Source organism: Ovis aries, chromosome 19, assembly GCF_016772045.2.
Source record: "Ovis aries strain OAR_USU_Benz2616 breed Rambouillet chromosome 19, ARS-UI_Ramb_v3.0, whole genome shotgun sequence".
NCBI lineage: Eukaryota > Metazoa > Chordata > Mammalia > Artiodactyla > Bovidae > Ovis > Ovis aries.
In genome coordinates this window covers 25,086,625-25,111,575 of record NC_056072.1, presented here as the reverse complement: position 1 = coordinate 25,111,575, position 24,951 = coordinate 25,086,625, and the positions used below count along the sequence as shown (strand labels likewise).

Below are 24,951 nucleotides of genomic sequence, written 5' to 3'. Positions count from 1 at the left end.
CATCTCTCTGGTGAAGAGAGAGCAACAGGCTTAGAAGTGAAGTAGCAAAGGACATCAGTAAAAAAACTCAGACACAAGAGCCTATATGAAATGATGCAAGATCCTAGTAGGCACTTGCCAAGAAAACACACACACACACACACACACACACACACACACACACACACACACACAAAGATTCAATACCTGGGCATGGGACAAGAATGTCAAAACATATTTTAAAAAGAAGTGAATTTTATTTATGCATAGTTGACCTGAAGGTCTTGAATGGTGGCTCAGACAGTAAACTAAAAGCATAGACTCAGAAAACTCAAAGGAATGTTGAGAGTGGAATAAACTGTTCATAGAGACACAGGTTTAGCTTCCCATTCACTGCAAAAATAAACTTCTTTTGCAACACCTCAAGCAATTCTCATCCATTCTCTGCTTGGTCATCTCTAATGACAGAAAACTCATTATCTCCAGCGTCTTCTGCTGGTATAGCTCTAATGTTTGGACTGATCTTCACTGTATCTTAATGTAGTCAAACAGCATACTATAGTATCCACAAGTCCTACTTTTGCCTACTGGACATCAATGGAGAGAACTTTTTTTTTTTTTTATCCTTTGTGAATGTCATAGCCATTCGACCTATGAAAACAACTCAGTTATTTTTCTCCATTTCCGCCCTCCAGGGTCAAAATCTAAGTTCTTACCACTTTCTTTGGTGTATTAACTTCTGGACTTGGCTACATTTTGGCTATCCATCTCAATATACTTGAGATTTTCAGTTCCCTCTCAATAATGGGTACTTTGAACATAATATTATAATTCAACTGCAAGATATTTGTAGGCTGTTGAAAATACAGATTCCATGGTACTTCACTCAGATGTTAACAAACCAAATTGCTAGCTATCTGCATCCTAACAAGTTTCCTAATGTGCTCTGAATGAAGCATAATAGTCCAGTCTGAATAGTCCATAGTAAGAATAAAGAACATTAAAAAAATAATACTATCCATCCTTTTTTTTTTAATAAATGATAACCCATTCTTGTATTTAGTTTTCCTGGTACATTATTCATCCTGTTGTTTATTTTTCCCATTTACACAATTATACAATAATTAAATATTCAAATATGGCAGGCACAAACTATATAGAGAGTGAAAGTCTTCTGTGTTTTTTCCCTTTTCTTGAGAAAGCCACTGTATACATGCCTAGATTTTTAAATTTAAAAATTTGCAGAAACACACACACATAAGTTCTCATACATGTAAATGCATAAATTTTTATGAGATCATACTAAACATTTTTATTTACAATATACTTTTCATGTAATAACATGTCTTAGATTGTTTTTCTTCCTGAACACTAATTTTATAGGCTTAACGACACTTTGTGAATTTTTATATTTCATGCTTAAGTGGCATTTTTGTTGCTGTTCATCCTCTTTGTTGTATATTTCTGTCATATCTTCTTCATTCCTGAGAATGATACCAGAGTTCTGGCTATTTAGATGAATTTATTCTTACTGAAATAATTTATGAATGTCAGAATTTAAAACATTGCATATACAATATATAATTTAATATATAAGTGATTTAATTTAGTCTGTTTTTTGTAAACTCATTATTTTCTTCTGTCTCCTTTCTATCTTCTTTTCTTTCTTTCTTTAAAAAGAATCTGGTTCCCTAAGTATATTGTTAATGCTTTATCTCTTTTTTTTTCTTGGTTTGAAAGGAATGATAAAGATGCCAAAATTCACATATTTCCACTTTCTCAAGGGACTTCCCAGGTGGCTCAGTGAGTAAAGAATCCACCTGCAGGCTGAAAATACAGGAGACTTAAGAGACCTGGGTTTGATCCCTGGGCTGGAAAGATCCCCTGGAGGAGGTCATGGCAACCCACTACAGTATTTTTGCCTGGAGAGTCCCACGGACAGAGGAGCCTGGCAGGTTATACTCTATAAGGTCACAAAGATTAAAACATGATTTAATCTTTAAGGTCAGACACGATTAAATCAACAGGGCACACACGCATTTTCTCAAGAGTTTCTGTATATGGATCAGATTTAAGGTCAAAATAGCTTTCAATTCATATTGCTTCATCATCCCTCTAGAGAATTTTAAATCAGTTATTTTAGTGAAGAATGTTTCAGGTTGTCTGCTTCTATCTGAAGAGGACTGCTAGAACATTATAGAAATAATTAGCTTTCAATTTTTTTTCTTTTTTTTGTCTCTGCCATGTCTTGCTTCTGCACTAGTTTTAACATAAGTACAGATGACAAGAGGCTCCCAGTTGCTTTAACTGTTCTCCTGTGACTGTGATTTCCAAATGTGTGATGTCCAAGTTCATCTATAGTTGAACACATTTTAACCACCACTAGTATATTTCCCCCTTTCACCCCCAGCACCTATATCTTCCACATATTTTGGGAGGGGGTCATTTTTGAACCAGTTAAGTTCTTCCACTTTCCTTGACATAAGTTCATTTGTATCTAGTTTTCACAATACATACAGTTTCTTAACCTTATTAGTACCACACTTACAAAACATTAATATGTGAGACTATTTTCCTTTGCTCAACGATGCATGCTGGCTAAGTGACTTCAGTCATTTCTGATTCTTTGTGACCCCATGGACTGTGGCCTGCCAGCCTCCTCTGCCCATGGGATTCTCCAGGCAAGAATGCTGGAGTGGCTTGCCATGCCCTCCTCCATGGGATCTTCCCAACTCAGGGATCGAACCTGCATCTCTGGCATCTCCTGCATAGGAAGGCAGATTCTTTACCACTAGTGCCACCTGCAACCCCCTTGCTCAACTGTATCTAGATAAAATTTTAAAAATGACAACATAATTCTTGCAGAGATGTACACCAATTCTAACTCTCATATATTGCAGATAGAGATATCAACTAGTATAACTAGAAAATTCTTTTACAGTTGTTGTTGTTTTTTTTTTTTTTTTAATTAAGTAAAACATACATCTACCCTATAGTTCACGTCTAGGGACTTAACAAAGAGAAGTGAAAATGTCCACAGACAGTCTTAGAAAATGACGGGAGAAATATCAATAACCTCAGATATGCAGATGACACCATCCTTATGGCAGAAAGTGAAGAGGAACTAAAAAGCCTCTTGCGGAAAGTGGAAAAGTTGGCTTAAAGCTCAACATTCAGAAAATTAAGATCATGGCATCTGGTCCCATCACTTCATGGGAAATAGATGGGGAAACAGTGTCAGACTTTATTTTTCTGGGCTCCAAAATCACTGCAGATGGTGACTGAAGCCACGAAATTAAAAGACGCTTACTCCTTGGAAGGAAAGGTATTACTTTGCCAACAAAGGTCCTTCTAATCAAGGCTATGGTTTTTCCTGTGGTCATGTATGGATGTGAGAGTTGGACTGTGAAGAAGGCTGAGCACCAAAGAATTGATGTTTTTGAACTGTGTTGTTGGAGAAGACTCTTGAGGGTCCTTTGGACTGCAAGGAGATCCAACCAGTCCTTTCTAAAGGAGATCAGTCCTTGGTATTCATTGGAAGGACTGATGCTAAAGCTGAAACTCCAATACTTTGGCCACCTCATGCGAAGAATTGACTCATTGGAAAAGACTCTGGTGCTGGGAGGGATTGGGGGCAGGAGGAGGAGGGGACGACAGAGGATGAGATGGCTGGATAGCATCACTGACTCGATGGATGTGAGTCTGAGTGAGCTCCGGGAGCTGGTGATGGACAGGGAGGCCTGGTGTGCTGCGATTCATAGGGTCGCAAAGAGTTGGACAGACTGAGCGACTGAACTGAACTGAACTGAACTGAACTGAATGTATTGGATTGGCCAAAAATGTCATTGAGGTTTTTCCATAACATCGTATGGAAAAACCCAAGCTAACTTTTTGGCCAACCCAATATAATGGTCCCCAAATGGAAACAATTCTAATAATCTTCAACAAGAAAGCAGCCAAACACATTGTGGTATATTCATAAAAATGGAATTCCACTCAGCAATAGAAAGAAAAGAAGTACTGATAGTCACAACTACATAGGGGGACATTAAGATACATTAAACAAACCAGACACAAAGCAGTACATTGGGAGTTGGAGGCTGATATGTACACACTGCTATATTTAAAGTAGATAATCAACAAGGACCTACTATATAGCACAGGAAACTCTGTTCAATACTCTGAAATAACCTGCATGGGGGAAAATTGATAAAAGAATAGCTACATGTATAACTGAATCACTCTACTGTACACCTGCAATTAACACAACATTGTTAAGCAAATGTATTCCAATATAAAAGTTCAAAAAGAGGTGCATTCTGTTTGATTCTACTTTTATGAAATTCAATAACCTATGATGATAGAAATCTGGTAGTTGTTACAACAGTAGAGGTTGACAAATGAGGACATAATAAAATTTCTAAAGATGGGAATATTCCATAATTTATTTTAGGCTGGTGATTTCATAGTGCTTAGATTGTTACAGTTAACTGAACTGAACACTTAGGATTTGTGCATTTTATAGCATGATAATTATATCAGTTATTTATGCTTCTATATATTTATATTCATATTTATATATAAGATTTCCAGAGGTTGATTGGTGTTCAGCAAAAATGATATGTTCTCTTTCATTTTCAAGCTTTTGTTCTCTGAGCAAGGTTTGCTAATCTGTTGCCTGGATAGTTCCCATTCATCCTGCTAGTTTGAGTATGGAATTCTTCTCAGAAAACTTTTCTGACCACAGATCATTCTAAGCTCCTCATCTGGGTTCCAATGATGCTTCTGCCAAAGCGCATATCAGCCCACATTGAGATTATCCACACTAGTTGTAATCAGTTTACTAGGTCAAGTTTTATAAGGCACAGGTTTTGCTTTGATGTGTTCTAAGTCCATAGATGGTCACAAAAAGAGATGTTCAGAAATTGTGAAATAATTGAATGAATGACTCCAAGGAGTAGGGTCCCTGAACTTACATCTTGAAGTAAAAGCTTTAGCAAACACCCCTAAACATGATTAATATGGGCATCCTTCTGATTGCATATTGAGAAGCACAGCTTTAACATGATAACTGATGCAGAAATTCAGTGTACATTTTGAGCCCATAATATTTTATATCATATAGTTTTTCTTAATAACTTCATCCACTTGTTCCCTTGAGATCTCACCATCACATCTTTAATTACACAAAGCCAGTGATAGACAGTAAAACTATATCATCCAAATTGGGAAATACTTAATTAAAAAGAAATAAAACAATTACATCAGGATGACAGGCACAAACTGGACAAAGAGGGGCACAGTTGTATTCTATTTGTAGAGAAGTAGGGCACATAACTTTCAGATAAGAATGAATACAGTAAGGATAATACTTATTTTGTTCTGTTTCCAGATTTATCTTATGCATGGATTTTCAATGATAACCCCTTATATGTTCAAGAGGACAACAGACGGTTTGTATCACAAGAGACAGGGAACTTGTACATTGCCAAAGTGGAGCCATCAGATGTTGGCAACTACACTTGCCTCATAACAAACAAAGAAGCCCAGAGACGTGTTCAAGGACCACCCACTCCATTAGTACAGCGCACTGATGGTAAGATGATGAGTTATCTTAGGGATACATTTTGTCTGTGAATTTTGAAACTTGGGAGATCCGTAGAACTTTCTGCTTTCCTCTGTTTCAGTGGAGCCATAATATCTAGCAGTTGAGGTTTAATTCACAAATATGATGAAAATCACATATTGTCAAAAATAATAGAAAACTATATAATTAATCCACATGGTATAATATAGATGATTCTGAGAATACTATGCCATTTCCTCTCTGGATCTGAAACAGATCCTTTCTTTGCTTGAGAAATATTTCATTAAAAAAGAAACAATGTTTGGGAGAGTAGACGTGTGTGTGTGAATGTGTGAGTGCTGACAAAATTATTCATTAACCTAAGATATTTTCGATGAACATATGATACAGCTTTTCTTTAACACCACTTTCTTTTCCATATTTATCTCTTTTATTCACCCTTTTTTTCCCCTAGTTGGCAAGGCAGGAAAGCAATTCACACTCAAGGAAAGTAAATCAAGTCAACATTAATAATGAGCATTCCAAAGAAAAATGAAACACAAAATTCATACCAATTATATTTCTCCAAGGAACATAATTTAGATTGGTCTCTGATGATTTTGGAGTTTAGTCAAGCCATAGCTGGTACAAGATTTCGAGCTAGAAAACCTAAGAAAGTCATCAAAGTAGAAAAATCCTCTAGTTGATTCTTTAATTAAATATTCACAGTGGCAAATATAAAGATGGAAATATCTGTTGATGCGTTTTATGATCAGATTCTGGACTTGTAATACGTCCATAGAGTTTTTCTCCTCTTTAAGTTCAAGAAAAGCAGGAATATAATTTAATGATGGATAACAGAATCATGGAATTAGCTCTATACAGGGAGTTCTTATGACAGAGCTTTTATAATCACTATTCAAATATATTTGCATGGTCTTAATTTAGAATTCATCAACCACTGGAAATCTTAAGTCCAATTTCTCCCCTTCTGTGAGTGCTCTGTTCATGATCACAAGAGCTCCTAAGCAAATAATATGCATAGAAACAATCATATTGGCCTTTTTTCTCCCTATCTACCTACTTTCTTAACTTCTCTTCTTAATTCCTTCATTATTCCATCTCCTCTATTCTTTTCAACACATTTATGGTAAAAATATACAAAAGCATCATACAGAATACTAAAAAAAGAAATCTCTTCTTAAAGTAGTCACTCAAGAAATACCGCATGTCAAAGAAACAGAAAAAATAAAATTTACCAATTTATTTGAATGAAGTAGTACTCTGTCTTTTCAACCACAGCCTCATGGAATATTTAGAATGATTAATTTCTAAAAAAGGAAGTATTTTTATTTTGTAAAAGAATTTATTTTATTTTTAAAATGCTCTTGTGGAATACAGGGAAATTTGGGAAGCATTTATTCTGATATTTTGGTATATCTTAGGTATTTCTTTTTTAGGGGAGAGAGGAATGAACTAATTTTTTAAACAGTATTATGAAGTAATGCTTTCCATCATTCATTATCAGTATAGAAAAAATATTGTTAACTAAAGGACAGAATAATCAAATTTTGATAACTAAAGCATTTGCTTCATGAAAGATCTCTGTTCTTTAGAAATGCTGCTAGCTCTTTTGGTATTTAACAGGTGTGATGGGGGAATATGAACCAAAGATTGAAGTGCGTTTTCCTGAAACTATTCAAGCTGCAAAGGATTCATCTGTAAAACTGGAATGCTTTGCCCTTGGAAAGTAAGGTTGTTTTGTTTTTTTCTAACTGTTTTAATTAACACAAACAAATAGATATTTTGGTATTCAAATGTTGCTCTATAGGTAAATTAGCAAATATTTTAAAAGCTGGCAAAAGTGGAACTTTCTGATTGGACTTTAAATAAACATGTCTAATATTAATACTCTAAAAAATGATTGGGGAAATGATTCTGCCAACTGGGCCAATATTTACTCTAGTTTAAGCACAGCGTAAGCCACTTAGGCCGCACATTGCCAAGCAATAAGTGAGCTTGCATAAGATGGCAAGCAGGTCACTAAATTTTTGACATATCCACCACTCTATTTCTTGTACATCCTGAAATATATTACCTGGAGTGTCTCCTTGCTTAATTAATCAACAACTCTTGTGAATGAAAAATCTGCACAGCTAGCTTCCAAAATAAGGCAAATTAAAGGCCATTGTTCATAGTGGATAATTAGAATTGAGCCAAACCTGTCCTGGTAGGAGAAGCATTTTGCTTTACTACTCAGATAAGTGTTTATAAGCAATAAGTTTGGAAAGCTTTAAATCCAGCCACATATTTTTTTTTTTCATGGAATGTTCAGAACACTGAATTTTGGCAATATTAAAATTTTATTTTGACACCCATAAACACCAGTAACCAAGTAACAAAGTGATAAAATTCCACTTTAAAATATTAATGTATATATGAATTATCTGGGGGATAGCTAAATTGAGATTCAATAGATTTGGTGTGTTGTCTGATTTCTTCAATTCCAACAAACTCCTAGGTAATAGTGATTCTTCTTGCCTATAGAACATACTTTGAATAGTAAGAGCCTTACTCTCAGCACCACTTTTAAGTGCTTACCTATAAATCCAGAATCTATTCCTCATGTGAGCCTCATATTCAGAAATAATGATTTACATTCAAAACTATGGGAAACATCCTTAAAAGTCTTCATCCTATTATTAAGCAAATATGCCAAGCAATCCAAATAATGTTTGTTTGTTTGTGTGGGCATGCTCAGTGGTGTCCGACTCTTTCCAGCATTAAGGAGTGTGGACTGCCAGGCTTCTCTGTCCATGGAATTTGCCAGGCAAGAATACTGGACTGAGTTGCCATTTCCTCCTCCAGCGGATCTTACAGACTCAGGGATGGAACCAGTATCTTCTACATTTCCTGCAATGCAGGTGGGATTCTTTACCACTGAGCCACAGGGGAAGCCCAATCCAAATAATGCTGGTTACTAAATATTTTGTAATCAGCATTATTTGGCTCCATTTCCCTAGTGGCTCAGTGGTAAAGTATCTGCCTGCAATGCAAGAGCAGCAGGAGATATGGGTTCAATCCCTGTATTGGGAAGATCCACTGGAAGAGGAAACTGTAACCCACTCCACTATTCTTGCCTAGAGAATCCTGTGGACAGAGGAGCCTGGCAGGCTACAGTCCACAGGATCGCAAAGAATCAGAATTGACTCTCAGCTCAGTTGCTCGGTTGTGTCTGCAAAACCACGGACTGAAACATGCCAGGTTTCCCTGTCCCATCACCAACTTCGGGAGATTGCTCAAACTCAGTCCATTGAGTTGGTGATGCCATCCAACCATCTCATCCTCTGTTGTCCCCTTCTCCTCCTGCCTTCAATCTTTTCCAATGAGTCAGTTCTTCACATCAGGTGGCCAAAGTATTGGAATTTCAGCTTCAGCATCAGTCCTTCCAATGAATATTCAGGATATCCTCTAGGATAACTGGTTTGGTCTCCTTGCAGTTCAAGAGACTCTCAAGAGTCTTCTCCAAAAACAGAGTGCAAAAGCATCGGTTCTTCAGTGTTCACCTTTCTTCATGGTCGAACTATCACATCCATACATGACTACTGGAAAAATCATAGCTTTGACTAGATGGACCTCTGTTGGCAAAGTAACGTCTCTGCTTCTTAATGTGCTGTCTAGGTTGGTCATAGCTTTTCTTCCAAGGAGCAAGCATCTTTCAATTTCAAGGCTGCATTCACCATCTGCAGTGATTTTGGAGCCCAAAAAATAGTTTTCCTCTGTTTCCATTATTTCCCCATCTATTTGCCATGAAATGATGGGACTAGTTGCCATGATCTTCATTTTTGAGTGTTGAATTTTAAGCCAGATTTTTCACTCTCCTCTTTTAATTTCATCAAGAGACTCTAGTTCTTCTTCACTTTTTGCCAAAAGGATGGTGTCATCTGCATATCTGAGGTTATTGATATTTCTCCCAGCAATCTTGAGTTCAGCTTGAGCTTCATCCAACCCAGTATTTTGCATCATGTTCTCTGCATAAAAATTAAATAAGCAGGGTGACAGTATATAGTCTTAACGTACTCCTTTCCAAATTTGTAACCAGTCCATTGTTCCATGTCCAGTTCTGTTTATTTTTGACCTGCATACAGATTTCTCAAGAGCAAGGCAGGTGGTCTGGTATTCCCATCCCTTAAGGAATTTTCCACAGTTTGTTGTGATCCATACAGTTAAAAGCTTAGTGTAGTCAATAAAGCAGAAGTAGATGTTTTTCTGGAATTCTCTTGCCTTTTCTATGATCCAATGGATGTTGGCAATTTGATCTCTGGTTCCTCTGCCTTTTCTAAATCTAACTTGAACACCCGGAAATTCTCAGCTCATGGACTGTTGAATTTTACATATTTGGCCCCATAGTATTTGTTCAATAAATAATTATAGATTATTTAAATTATTTTAAGAGATTGACAAATGGGAGTTTTGTCAGTTTTTGTTTACTTGCCTTGAAAGACATGATGAAGTTTCACCATTTTCAAGCTTTCTCAGAAATTAAAGTACATATAACACCATAAAATAACAGAAAAATACTTTGAAATTTTATTGATTTATTTATAAAGAAAATCAATGAAAAATAGTATCTGAAAAGAATATGAATAGTTTATCATGTTTAGCATCAGGAAATATAGATTCCTGTAATTTAAAAAATACTCACATAATAAGTGAAAAGGATTGAAGCTAGTTCTCAAGAATCTCATGTAAATAAATTACATGAGTAACCATTTATAGCTAAGAATTTATATGATATGCCTAATCCTCTTAGTTGTGCAGGGTACCTCATATTTTTATTATATTTGAGGAAGATGATGAGGCTCAAAGTATATAAGCAACTGGTTCAATTTCATGCTTCTGATAAGAAAGAAAGGACACTTTAAATTTAGTCTCACCTGATTTTAAGTTCTGAACTTAGAAACTTTTGAGTAAATGGTTAAGATAACTGCTCTCCAAGTTAGAGGAGGCAGATTGAACTCTCAGTTTTCTCAAAAGTTGTCTGACCATAGGCAGGCATCCTTCTTTTTTTTCTTTCTGTCATATGTGCATCCTGTGTCAGACATAGACTGGCGATTCAATTCACATGATAGTATACATGTTAGAATGTCATTCTCCCAAATCATCATTGCCATCTTCTTAAATTCCATATATATGTGTTAGTATACTTCACTCTGTATAATCGGCTCCAGTTTCATCCATCTCATCAGAACTGATTCAAATGAATTCTTTTAACGGCTGAGTAATACTCCATTGTGTATATGTACCACAGCTTTCTTATCCATTCATCTGCTGATGGACATCTAGGTTGTTTCCATGTCCTGGCTATTATAAACAGTGCTGCGATGAACATTGGGGTACATGTGTCTCTTTCAATTCTGGTTTCCTCGGTGTGTATGCCCAGCAGTGGGATCCTTCTTAACAGTTAAGAATTTCCATATCCTCACGCAAAAAAGATTAAAATGATATCTATCTCCTATATTGTTTTGAAGATTACAGTGCATAATACATGTAAAAATATGGCAAATATGATGTGTATGTACAAAATAAAAATCCCTCAATGATAAAGTGTATGTTCACTGTTAAGTTTATATATAAAAGAGCTGATGCACATGAAATAAAATTAAGGAAGACTGGGAAAATGATGAGAATTGGTTCACGGTACCTCTTAGAAAATTGTCAAGGAAATAATTGATCTAGTGGAGTATGTCCCACAACATTTTATCTGACAAAGCTAATCACTGTTGAGATTATATTTATTAAAGCTATTAATATGGAATTGAAATGCCTCAGTGTTAAAATGGAAAGTCTGAAGCATCCACAAGGGCATGATAGTGTTAAAATGTTCTGCATAAGAAACATATATTCTGTGTAACTGAAGTGCAGATCTAGTTCTCACTTCTTCAGATGAACAGAATGTAGATGAAAATCCTTTATATATTTGGAAAATATTATGCAAACGTTAGCTACTAACAAAAAAGATTTTTTACTGCCTGTGTCCTCTGCAGTGGACATTTACCAAATACTCTACTGACTTTTCTGAATTTGCAACATTAACATACACACAAACAATGCACTCCCTAGAAAGTTACTAATTGATAAACATAATTAACAATCTGAAAAGAACAAAATCAACCTCCCCTTTTAAATGATAAATCTCTATTTGCAGGTCTATTGCCAAGTGTTTTACAAACTATTGAATGATAATTATAAATCACGTTCTCTGACAACTCTTTATAAAAAATATTGCATGCAATACTTGATTTTGTTATATTTTTTTCAAGTCAATATGCTCAAAACAATATTGGGACTGCTTTGTACAAATCCTTTTAAATCTCCTCATTCACTTTCTGAGGTACTACACTTCTCTAAGTGTAAGTTGGATACATCCCAAACTGAAAAAGCACATTGGTTCAGTGAGGAATAAAATCAAGAGTTCTTTCTCTTATCAACAATGTTTCTAAACACTTTTGCTAACTAATTACTGACTACTATTTATGCTATAAATTATACATTCATTAAACTAAGGTTTATATATTTTAGTTAATGAGAGAGGAGGGGAAGTAGAGGGTGGTTAAGGAAACTAGTAGGTGAATAAGAAAGACGAACACACACACACACAAAATAACATAAATCATTGCCACATCATATTCACCTTTTTTTAAAAGGACTTTAAACAGTTTCTGAAATACAGACTGGTTTTCATGAAATATTTGTGGAACTATTTTCTAAGTAGCTAGGAAATAATTCCCTTTATCCTGGGAATATTCCTTCTCTTGAATGGGTAGATTATTTTGGAATTTTTCTTGCTAATTGGCCTCTAAGCTTCCTGGGTCTGTGGTTTGGTAACTGTCACTAATTTTGGAAAATTTGCAGTCATTCTTACTTCAAATATTTATTCTGTTAATTCTCTCTTTGCTCTCCTTTGGTGTTCCCATTAGACCTTTGTTTCACCATTTGTAGTTGCCCCCATTTCCTGGATACTCCATTCTTTCTTTCTTTCTCTTCACATTTTAATTTGGGATGTTTCCATTGACATTTCTTCTCATTCACTTACTTTTTTCTTAGTCATGTTCAGTCCGCTGGTAAACCTATCAAAGACATTCTCATTTACATTATAGTGGTTTTATATCTATTACTTCCTTTTGATCCTTTCTTAGAATTTCTTTTTTTTTTCCTGCTACATTAATCCTCTGTTCTTTCATGCTGTCTGCTTTTTCCATTAGAGCCCTTAACATATTAATTTTAATAGTTTCAAATTCCCAATGTGATAATTTAAAAATATTTGCCATATTTGAGTTTGGTTCCACTGTTTGCTTTTCTCTGCAGAATGTGCATTTTAATTGGTCTTTTATATATTTTTGTTGTTAAAAACCTAGTAGGATGTAACAGGTAAAAGTAAGTGATTTTACACTAGATTTTAGTGTAAACTTTTATGTTTATCTGGCAAGGAGTTAGGCTGTGTTTATTTACTGTTTGCCGTAGCTGTGGTTTCAGAGGCTAAAACTCCCTCTTGTTTTTCTTTGTTTTCCCTATTATCTTCAGGTTTCCCTAGAGACTCTCTTAATCAGAGACTGAGGTCTGCAGTTTCTTTACCTGTAACCCTTAGCTATTTATTCAGAAGACCTATTGATGATATGAATGTCCTTGTTAGCTAAGTTTAACATCTCAATAATTTATGGATCTGTTTCTGTTGACTGTTTTTGCTTCTAATCATGATTCCTATTTTTTTTATGCTTTTCAGGCTAGCTAATAATTTAATTTAATTAGAGATATAATAAATATTATGTTGTTAAAAGCTGGACTGTTGTGTATTTCTTTCAAGCATTGGATTTTATTGATAGGAATTAAGTTGCAGTGAATCTGCTTGACCTTTCTGTAGCTTATTTTTAAACTTCCTTGAGTATGGAGTAGATGTTAGTCTAAGGCTAATTTAGTTCTAAGATGTTTCTTCCTATCAAATGCTCTAAAATGTTTACTATCTCTCTTCTCTAGCATGTTAGAACTCCAACATCTTTTAGCCCTGTTTGTACTCTGAAAATTGTTCTTTGCCCAGACTCATTTTTCATTCTTCTGTAGATTTCTGGAGTGCTTTCTTTTTCTAGTCCCATTGGCTCTGATACTCTGCTCTGCAATCCCAGCCACTTCAGTCACCTTGTGTCTCCTAACTCAGTGATGTAGTCTTGTCCTATTTATGTTTGCTTCTTCATTCAGTGTTCTAGAAAGTACCTGGAGGTAAAAAACCTGGGATATCAATGGCTTACTTTGTACCTTTCCCATCCTTTAGGAATCACAGTTTTATGCTGCCCATTGTTACTTCCCTGGAATCAGGTTTGTTTCCCATTATATTTGTCCAGTTTTCTTATTGTTTCTGGTAAGAGAGTAAATGCAGGTCCAGTTAATCCGACGGTGCTAAATTCCAGATTTTTTTTTTTAAGGCTAATTTTGAAGGTAAAAAGGTGAAGTTTAGAGAAATGAAATAATTGATATACGTAAGTTGTAAATTTGCAATTCAAATTAAAAATCATTGATTCTGACTCCAAAACTCATGCTTTTATCCATTTGATATTTACATCAAATTATCTTTTTAATATACAAATTAATTCTCCATGTGCGAATGCAGTTAGCCCTCAATTCTGTAAATGTTTTCCTTTAAAAGTCTTGAAAAATTTCAGCAAAATGGTAAAAAAGATGTTATCTGAGAATGAAATTATGGATATTTCATTACGGATAGTAAAATTATGGATAGTAATCTGCAATTACTAATATTTCAGCAAATAACAAGTTTAATATTATATATTAAAGTTTTTGATAATTCAAAAGATAACCTTTTCAAAATGCATTGTTTTTGAATGAGAAGAAAAAACTCTCTCTAAAAATCAATCAGGGCCATTGCAGAGGATACACCCCACTGGTTTATATGTGGCAATTGTAATAGGTACTATTTATAAAAATCTAGGATAGATGATTAGGAAGAATACAGAAAATATACCAACCAACCTAGGGGGCTGCTGCAGTCATGCAGGCAGAGAGTGTGGACAATGAGATCTATGGAAGGCTGGCTAGAGTGTTTACTCAAAGACCCTAACTATCTTAAACCACCATGGGCTAATGTGAATATAGAATAATTGAGACAAAACTTCGGATACCTGCTTGAACTTTAATTACTATGACTTTGGGGACATGTATCTCACTTTCTATGTTGGAGTTTCAGAGATGACATGATCACAGCTTTCAATTCTCAGTTTTGTCTCATTTGTTTAACATGGCAAACTCTTAATTATCTAAGCTGCAAATTAATTGTATTGTGAAATGCCCTGAGAAACTCCTTGGATAGGTGCTATTCAAATATAGTATGATTGACTGATAGATCTCTGTGTCTCCTTTCAAGAAAATATATGCCTTTGTTCTTAGTAAAGAAGTTAAACTGATATAATCATAACTCTATCACTTTCATAAACAACCAAACATATTTACTTTTCATTATTTTTCTTAATAACTTTGCTGTCAATGCTCTGGAATGCAAATAAAATTAGTTGCTTTACTCAACGTTCCTGTGTGTTATGAAGTCTTCACACAGAGGGCTATATTTATGTATAGACAATGATGTTTATGTATACAGATATATCTTACTCATTATTTTCTAATTTATGAAGGAAAAGATACCCCAGCTTAGCTATTAATGTTAAGCAGTAAATATGAAGTCTCACCAAGTTGTTGTTATCTATTTCAGAACTTTCAGATGAAAGAGCAGCTATTTGACTTTGCTTTCTTTTACACATATGGACATCATTGAAGAGCTTACCACAGAAAGATTGCTCAGGATGCTCAGAATGACAGTAGCGTTTTAACACATTATTAGTTTTTTGCAGAAACTAATGCCTGTGGTATTACTACATCTTTGGCCAATAATATGTTAATATTAAACTAGGTGAATTCAGGGTTTTCAGGATTTAAGCACTTGCTTTAATTCTCGGTGCTCTGACCTCCCCTTCTTTGGGTCTGAAATGGTGACAAGCCCTTTCCCGGTTGCTGCCTGTCTTGCAGATCCGCTCAGGCCACCAGCTCACCTCTGCCCGTGTGAGGCGTCCTGGGGCGGGAGTGGGAGTGGGGACTCTGCTGGCCTCGGGCTCACCTTCCACTCAGACCTCTGGTTCGTGGATGCCCTGGATAGGTTCGATGGCCCTTTCTGGTTTTCCAGCCCAAACATACTAGATTCCATGCTGTGATGAGCTTGATGAAGACACAGACGACCTTTTGCTTTCCCGCCCCTGCAGGACTGAGTTATGTCTGGTCAAGAGAAATCTTGAGGAAACTAGCTGAGTCCATTTAAAATGAAGGAATGGATTTATTGAAACATAAAAGAAATTTTTTTTTTTTTTTCCGCTTTGAAGGGTCAGACAGAATGTGTCATTATTTTCTAACAAAGGAAGACGAGTCAGATGGCTGATAATTCCCATGTGACTACTCTGGTACTTGGCCCAGTGGTACTTGGAGGAGGGGCGATGTTAATTTAATAACTACTACACTTTGCTTCTTAAAAGTCTATTTCCTTTAACAGTACAGATGCAGCTGTGGGGTGAGCTGAGGTGATGTGTGTTCAGCAAACTTCAGTTTCTGCTATTGGTCAGTCCGAGCTCCCATCCTGGCTTCTGAGGCTGGTGTGGGCACCACTCAGCTCCCACCAGCCCCAGATTTGACTATCCATTCAGAGTGGTTTGGGGGCCCCAGAGCCTTCGCTCCTGTTGGTTTATTCCTGACAGCCTACAAAGCCTCACACTGCCCTCAGTTTTCCCCCTTTATTTCTTTTGAAGGACCAATTTTTTCACGGTACTTGTCCTGATTGTTTTCATAGTGTTCAAATCTGTATTTTTGTATGTAGAGGGAAATAATTTTCTCAACACTAATCGCTAATAAATATTGAATTGTCATGAAGGAGTTCTTGTTTAATAAACAGACATGTAAAAACAAAACAAAACAAAAAATTCAGAGAGACATTTTAAAAATTTCCCATTTGAATGTCAGGAACACATGTACACCCATGGTGGATCCATGTGAATGTATGGTAAAACCAATACAATATTGTAAAGTAATTAGCCTCCAATAAATAAATAAATAAATAAATAAAATTTTTAAAAAGGGAAAGAAAAAAATAAAAATAAATAAAAATAAATAAAAATAAAAACTTTCCTCATTAAGTTAAATAGATAATGAGTAAATTATTTTCTTATGAATAGCCTGTCCTGTTTGTCCCACAACATAGTATAATGAAGGTACTCTTCAGATTCTTTCTAACTACTTTGTGTTTTATTATGATTTTCTATTGGTTCGCATAAGATGATATGGTAAATTCCATGCAAATATGAGAACTGACAAGCATTCAAGCCAATCTTTGAAAAACTGAAAGACAGCAATCCTCAACAAAGGAACACATAAACACACATTCACCATAGGGCTGAAAGTTTTATCGGTGGATTCACTAACATTTCAAGGAAACATTGTGTTCTGGAAAGTGTATAGGCTTTGAAGAGATCAGGGTTTAAATACTCAGCCCCCCTGTCAAGTTCCCCCTGGAGAAGGAAATGGCAACCCACTCCAGTATTCTTGTCTGGAGAATCCCATGAAGAGAGAAACCCTGTAGGCTACAGTTTATGGGATCAAAAGAGTTCAACACGACTTAGTGTTTGTTATCTTCCTTCCGCCATCAATACCTGGGCCACTGTGACCAGTTTTCCTATCTGTAAAACAAAGACAAAACTAGACGGACGAATAGATAGATAGGCAGGTGGACTATAGAGAGGACAGGATTGATGTAACGTGAAAGCGAAGTCGCTCAGTTGTCCGACTCTTTGTGACCCCATAGTCTGTAGCCTACCAGGCTCCCCAGTCCATGGAATTTTCCAAGCAAGAGTACTGGAGTGGATTGCCATCTCCTTCTCCAGGGGATCTTCCCAACCCAGGGACTGAACCCGGGTCTCCCGCATTGTGGGCAGATGCTTAAATAATTGTAAACTTCACCACTCCCTTATCATAATCCCTAGCTTATAATAGGCAATCAATGCACAATAACAATTAATAAACTGTGGTACTGTAATTGTCAGTGGTGCTTTGACTGAGAAGGTAAAAAGGAATACACAGGAGAGAGAGGGATTTCTGCATTATATTTCTTAGCGAACACAATCCTCAAGGACTTGCTCAGAACAATGGATTTACCATTTTAAAATAACATATTTATTCTCGATGAGGATTATTGACATTCTCTCATTCAATCACTTGGCAAATTAAGCTCCAGGTTCTATTAACTTAGTAAATATGCACTGAATATCTTATTCAATAGTTAATTCCTTTCTGCCTTCACTTATTCAGGAGGAATTCTAACAGCAGATGCTGGGCTAGGCCCTGGGGATATAAAGATAATAGAAAGACCCCAAAGAGTTCGCAGGCTACTGAAAATAGGATTGATGTAACTATGTGGATCACAGTTTTTTTTGTTTTTTGTTTTTTTTTTCCCCTAGAATCTGTTCTTTCCTTACAATGAAGGAAGATTCAAGAATACTCTGGGAACTTGCCTGATTATCTTTGCTCCAGGTTACTCCTTTTTAAACTAAAACTCCTTTTTAGACTGGAAAGAGTCACTCTCAGTTTCTTTGGTAGAACTAATAAGAGACTGTTACTGAAGGAATTTTTGTGTGTGTCTCTGAGAAACAGAAGATTCTTGCCTCTTTCTCTCCCACTTTATTAATACCCCTTTCCCCTCAAAATTTTAAAATAACTGTTTTAGAACACAAAAGTCAGCTGACAGTAAAGTAAAATCCCATATAATACCACACAGTTTCCCTATTATTAAAACTTTAAATTAAGATGGTACTTATGTTATAAATAATGAACAAACACGAATATGTCTTTATTAACTAAAGCCATGCTTTATTCAAATTTCCTTGGTTTTTATTTGATATCCTTTTTAATTCTAACATTCTATCCCAGGTACCATATTGAGTTTTCTTGTCTCCCTGGGCTCTTCTTGGCTGTAATTAACAGTGTCTCAGACATTTCTTGTTTTTGATAACCCTGAGAGTTTTGAGGAGTAGTGGTCAGTTTTATTGTGGGATGACCCTCTATTGGAATTTGTTTGCTGTTTTGTTTAACTTTAACCTGAGGTTATGGGTTTTGAGCAAAAAGAGCGTAAAAGTAAAATGCCATTTTCACCCATCATATCAAGGTTATTACTCTATCAATATGATCTATGGCTGCTAATGCTGGCCTTCATCACTTGGCAGAAGTTTTGTCAGTGTTCTCCACTGTAAATCTACTCATTTTTCTCTTTTCCCATATTGAGTCTTTGGAATGGTCAAAGTATATCATTCATATCTAATGAGTAAGGGGTCATGATTCACTTCTAAGGTGTGAACCTATATAATTTATTTAGAATTCCTCCTCATGGGAGATTTTTCACTTTTCCATCCTCATTTATCAATTTATTCAATCTTGTATTTATATAAATATCACATTGGATATTTATTCCGCTTTTGGGTTATAATCCAATACTGCTTTGTTTTGATACTCAAATCGTTTCAGCATATTCTTTGTAAAACACTTTTAAAACTCTTTAAAAGTATATATTATGAATATATTTTCCATTAAACAGTTTGTTGTACTTTCATATGGAATGACAGTGGGGCATTCAAATGTGTATTTTAAGCCAATCTCTTACTGATGGACATTTCAGTTCAGTTCAGTCACTCGGTTGTGTCCAACTCTTTGCGACCCCATGAACTGCAGCACGCCAGTCCTCCCTGTCCATCACCAACTCCCGGAGTCCACCCAAACCCATGTCCATTGTGTCAGTGATGCCATCCAACTATCTCATCCTCTGTCGTCCCCTTCTCCTCCTGCCCTCAGTCTTTCCTAGCATCAGGGTCTTTTCCAATGAGTCAGCTCTCCACATCAGGTGGCCAAAGTATTGGAGTTTCAGCTTCAACATCAGTCCCTCCAGTGAACACCAGGACTGACCCCATTTAGGATGGACTGGTTGGATCTCCTTGCAGTCCAAGGGACTCTCAAGAGTCTTCTCCAACACCACAGTTCAAAAGCATCAATTCTTTGGCACTCAGCTTTCTTCACAGTCCAACTCACATCCATACATGACTACTGGAAAAACCATAGTCTTGACTAGATGGACCTTTGTTGGCAAAGTAATGTCTCTGCTTTTTAATATGCTATCTAGGTTGGTCATAACTTTCCTTCCAAGGAGCAAGCGTCCTTTAATTTTATGGCTGCAATCACCATCTGCAGTGATGTTGGGGCCTAAAAATATAAAGTCTGACACTGTTTCCACTGTTTCCCCATCTATTTGCCATGAAGTGATGGGACCAGATGCCATGATCTTAATTTTCTGAATGTTGAGCTTTAAGCCAACTTTTTCACTCTCCTCTTTCACTTGCATCAAGAGGCTCTTTAGTTCCTCTTCACTTTCTGCCATAAGAGTAGTGTCATCTGCTTATCTGAGGTTATTGATATTTCTCCCAGCAATCTTGATTGCAGCTTGTGTTTCTTCCAGTCCAGCGTTTCTCATGATGTACTCTGCATATAAGTTAAATAAGCAGGGTGACAGTATACAGCCTTGATGTACTCCTTTTCCTATTTGGAACCAGTCTGTTGTTCCATGTCCAGTTCTAACTGTTGCTTCCTGAACTGCACATAGGTTTCTCAAGAGGCAGGTCAAGTGGTGTGGTATTCCCATCTCTTTCAGAATTTTCCAGTTTATTGTGATCCACACAGTCAAAGGCTTTGGCATAGTCAATAAAGCAGAAGTACATGTTTTTCTGGAACTCTCTTGCTTTTTCCATGATCCAGTGGATGTTGGCAATTTGATCTCTGGTTCCTCTGCCTTTTCTAAAACCAGCTTGAACATCAGGGAGTTCACGGTTCATGTACTACTGAAGCCTGGCTTGGAGAATTTTGAGCATTACTTTAAAAGCATGTGAGATGAGTGCAACTGTGAGGTAGTTTGAGCATTCTTTGGCATTGCCTTTCTTTGGGATTGGAATGAAAACTGACCTTTTCCAGTCCTGTGGCCACTGCTGAGTTTTCCAAGCTTGCTGGCATATTGAGTGCAGCACTTTCACAGCATCATCTTTCAGGATTGAAATAGCTCAACTGGAATTCCATCGCCTCCACTAGCTTTGTTCATAGTGATGCTTCCTAAGGCCCACCTGACTTCACATTCCAGGATGTCTGGCTCTGGGTGAGTGGGAGTGATCACACCTTCGTGATTATCTGGGTCATGAAGATCTTTTTGGTACAGTTCTTCTGTGTATTCTTGCCACCTCTTCTTAATATCTTCTGTGGACATTTAATTTCTTTATGTTTTGTTTACACTTTTTGTTGTCATAAATAATGATGAAATGAATATTCTTGGGGCTGTAGTTTGTCCATCTGCATGCAAACCTCTTCAGTATAATTTTAGAAAATTAAATTATTGAATAACAGTAATGTAAAAGTTAAAGTTTCTGATATGTGTTGGCAAATTCTCCTCAAGAACAAGTGCGGAGGGTCCATTTTCAAATGGACCAAATTACAAGTTGGGTCTCTTCTGATCTTACATACTGAATCCAAAAAGTCAAAGATTCCTTTCACTTTTTTTTTTCCTATTTCAAAATCAAAATTGGATTTTTACATTGCTGTTTCAAAAATCAAATTAATCTAAAGGCCCTAAAAATCATCCAAGAAGAATATATATATATATACTTCTGCAAGTAACTCTTTTTCCTTTCCATCTCAGTCTACCGTCACCTTTCTCAGGAGACTTACAAATCTTACTTTTTAAGTAACTGGCAATTGCAGGAGAGAAAGATTTCAAATCCAAGTTGGAACTGAACTGAAGGAAAAGAAGTTACTTCCATTTTTCCTGTTAACCTTGGAACCCATCTCTAGAAATTTTATTGGAATTTGGAGGCATCTCAATATGTTAAAACAAAAACAACTCTGATTTCATCTTTGGCCCCTGGACAAAAGAAACTCTACCCCCTGATTATAAAATACATTAGTTAATTAGGTAAGGAATATATTTCTAAGCAACATTATACTGACCAAAAAGATGATTCTCATGTTGTAGCTGTTTAGCTCATGTAGGAGCAGCAAAGCATGGTAGTTTAGAGCTCAATCACTATAGAAAGAGATTTTAGTTCAAATCTTTTTTTTTGTAATTCACTGGGTGATATTGGACCTGTTACCAACCTATTCTATTCCAAATCTCCTTATCTACAAAATGATAATAGTAACAGTCTTCTGTCTTAAGACATCATCATATAGTTTCAATGAAGCACTTAGCACAGGGCCTGGCATAGGTGATCAATAAATGTTAGATATATTAATAATAGAATGATTAAATATAACAAACCATATATAATGTCTCCTTAATTTCTTTATGTGAACATTTATGATTATGAGCTGAGCTAAAGTCAAGCCCTATAATTTCTAAGGAATTCTAACTCTCAACATAATTTTGAAGGAACGTGAGCCTCCAGAACCTACCTTGACCAAAGTATAATTTCCTCTCCTGTAGGGCAACATAGCACTCATATACTTGGTGAAGTATTTATTTAGGATTAATATTATGTATTCATAAAACATTATGGAGACACTATCAACCAAGGGATAGTTTTCTTTTTTTTTTCCTGCTATTACAGTGTTATTTTCAGCCTTACTATACCTTGAAATTATGGGCTCCTGTTTTACGTTTCATGTACCAATGAGTGCTTACACTGTGGAGTAAAAAGTGGCCATAAAAGTCTTAGGAACTTGGGACAATAGAACCTCACTGTCCCTGTGTGGATGATCATGGTACTGAGACAATTTAGCAAACTTTATTATAGGTTCTAACTTTATATTTCAGAATTTATTCTCATAATATATATCCCCATTTTATCCTTTCAAGCAGCCTTTCATGTACCCATTGCTATCTCTAGTTATAAGGAGAAAGCTGAGGCTCAGAGATGTGAGGTAATTTGCACTCAATTACACAAAACTTGCCTGTATCCTATAGGAAAGTACTGTTTTGCTACCACTGATATTAAGACCAAACTATTTGTGGGCTTTTCAACTGGCTGCAACAAGTGTAGTGTCAAATATCAGAAAAATGCATGCGCATGATAATGTTTTCTCCCCCAAGGGAAACCTGGTATAGACACTGACCAGGAGAACAGGATCATGACTACATTTAGATCACACAGAGAAAAAAGAAAAAAAAAATTCCTTTTTCCTGTAATAGTGAGATTGCTTTTCTACAGAACTCATGAATTTATCCATATTGTATTCCCATAGGACAATCTTATATCCCAAGCTCTTTGTATGAATATTTCAGGTTGGGGAAATGAAAGCAGTTAGTTGAACAGTCTGAAAATTGAACAGAGGCACTCTGTGCTGGTTTTGTTATTCTGCTTCCTACTCTTCGATTAAAAATGGCCACAGACAGGATTTTCTGAAATGAGGTTCAAGTTAAGAATAATCCCAAATATAAGCATCTTAGGAAACTGGTTCTCTGTACCAGTTTCTACTTAAAACTTGGTATAGCCTGGATTTAAGCTGTGGATAATGAGGTTTAAGAAATCCAAGGGAAAAATATAAGCTTTCTCAAATAGCACTAGTAATGAAAATTCTATCTATGGGCTAAAAGTATAGAAGTGAAGCAGAGTTTCTACAAGTGTGGGAAGAGCTTTAATTTAACTTCCAATTCAGGTTGAATTAGGCCAGATGGTTAACAAATATATTCTCTGTCTCCAGATAAAATTAATAGGACGCTCACTCTGTAAAAGCACAATGACAAGAGAGTAATAAGTAGAAGTCCTCATGGCAATGCTACTTAAGAAGCACAAAACCAGAGGAAGAGGGAAGAAAGATAAATAAAACGGAGAGGGAAGAAAGAAAAAGAGAGAGGGACAGGAATTGAGTAAGGAAGAAAGATAGAGACAAAGAAGGAAAGAGTGACAGAAAGGGAGGAAAGGAAGGAAAGAGAAAGAAAATTTGCTTTTATGACCTAGTAGTCTTTTAGAACTGTGCAGACTCATGTTTCAGGAAAATATAGATACAAAATAAGAAGAGGTTTCTGTAAAGTTTTCTGAAATACACAGTTCATGAATGTCTCATTTGTGCTGTGAGGAAACTTTGAATGAGAGAGTTGCTTCAAACTTGTTTTCTTTTCTGAGATTTGTATTCAAGCTGGATTTTGACCGCATTTGTTAAGATTTTTTTTTTTAAGAAGTGTGTGTGGGGGGGGTGGGGGGCGGGGGCGGGGGCGGTGGATTTGGAGCTGAAAGGGAAATTTTGCCAGAAATGGCTGATACCTGAAGTTACAGGATGATGGTGGTACCATGTATTTTGACTTAACCCTTTAATGACAGAGCTTCAAGTGGTTTAATAAGAATCCTCATTCTGAAGACCCTTCAAAGATCTCCCTGTTCCATTGAATTCTTCATACATTAATATATGAACTGTGGATTTTAAATAGACCGCTTATTTTAAATTAAAATGAACTGCCAGGGCCTACTGCATCACTGATACCATCAACACAGATAAGCTAGATAGGTCTTAAAAAGAATGTTGAAGCCACAGAAGGAAAAGGAGTCTCCTAGTGCTAATAAATGAATGGGTGGCAACTCAGAATTGGAAGGTGGATCACAATAAATTAGCCTGTACTGGAACTCTAAGTGGAAGAGAATTGGCAGGTAATAATTTAGCAGAAATTACCTGTCTAAACGTGAGTACCATTTCAAAAAGGTAATTAGGATTGTTAGCAGCTTCCAGCTGAATATTATTAAACTGAGATGACATATGGACACCATCTGTCACAAGCCTGGAACATAGTAAGCACTCAATTAATGGTTATTACTATTCATAAATAAATGCTTAGCTTTCTCACAAAGCATTTTTTTCCCTCTTTGGCAAAAGTTGTCTAATTACTTTCCTCCCTACTACAATGGTCCTAGATGATTTGTCAAATTAAAAAAAAAAAAAGTATTTTACAACAAAGCGTGCTATAGCTCACTTGAGAGATCCCTGCTCCCATGATAAGGAAATGAACATGATGGCTATGATCAGAGGCATTAATTATCTCCTTAGCAGTCAGTCTATCAAACAGGCAGAAGCAGGACTTTTACTTCCAGAGACATATATGTGTGCTTGTGCACCCATTTCATGTACAGTATGGAGATCTGATTTTAGTTTATGCATGATTCATAAATCAATTTATGTTAAATGCCTAGTCATACAGAGTTCTTAAAGGAGAATAGAAAACAAATCAACGTAAGCTAGGATTCTTATTTTGAAATGATAAAAATAATAATTTTAAATTATTTTTAAAATCATTAACA

General features: G+C 36.0%; 1 protein-coding gene across 1 annotated transcript in view; it reads left to right on the top strand.

Annotated features, from left to right (window-relative positions):
• The window catches only part of LOC101112602 (contactin-6), a 328,617-nt gene that overhangs the window by 212,531 nt on the left and 91,135 nt on the right, over positions 1-24,951 (top strand). Inside the window, 2 exon segments of the mRNA XM_060402851.1 lie at positions 5,372-5,575; positions 7,193-7,295. Coding sequence (XP_060258834.1) covers positions 5,372-5,575; positions 7,193-7,295 — 307 coding nt within the window.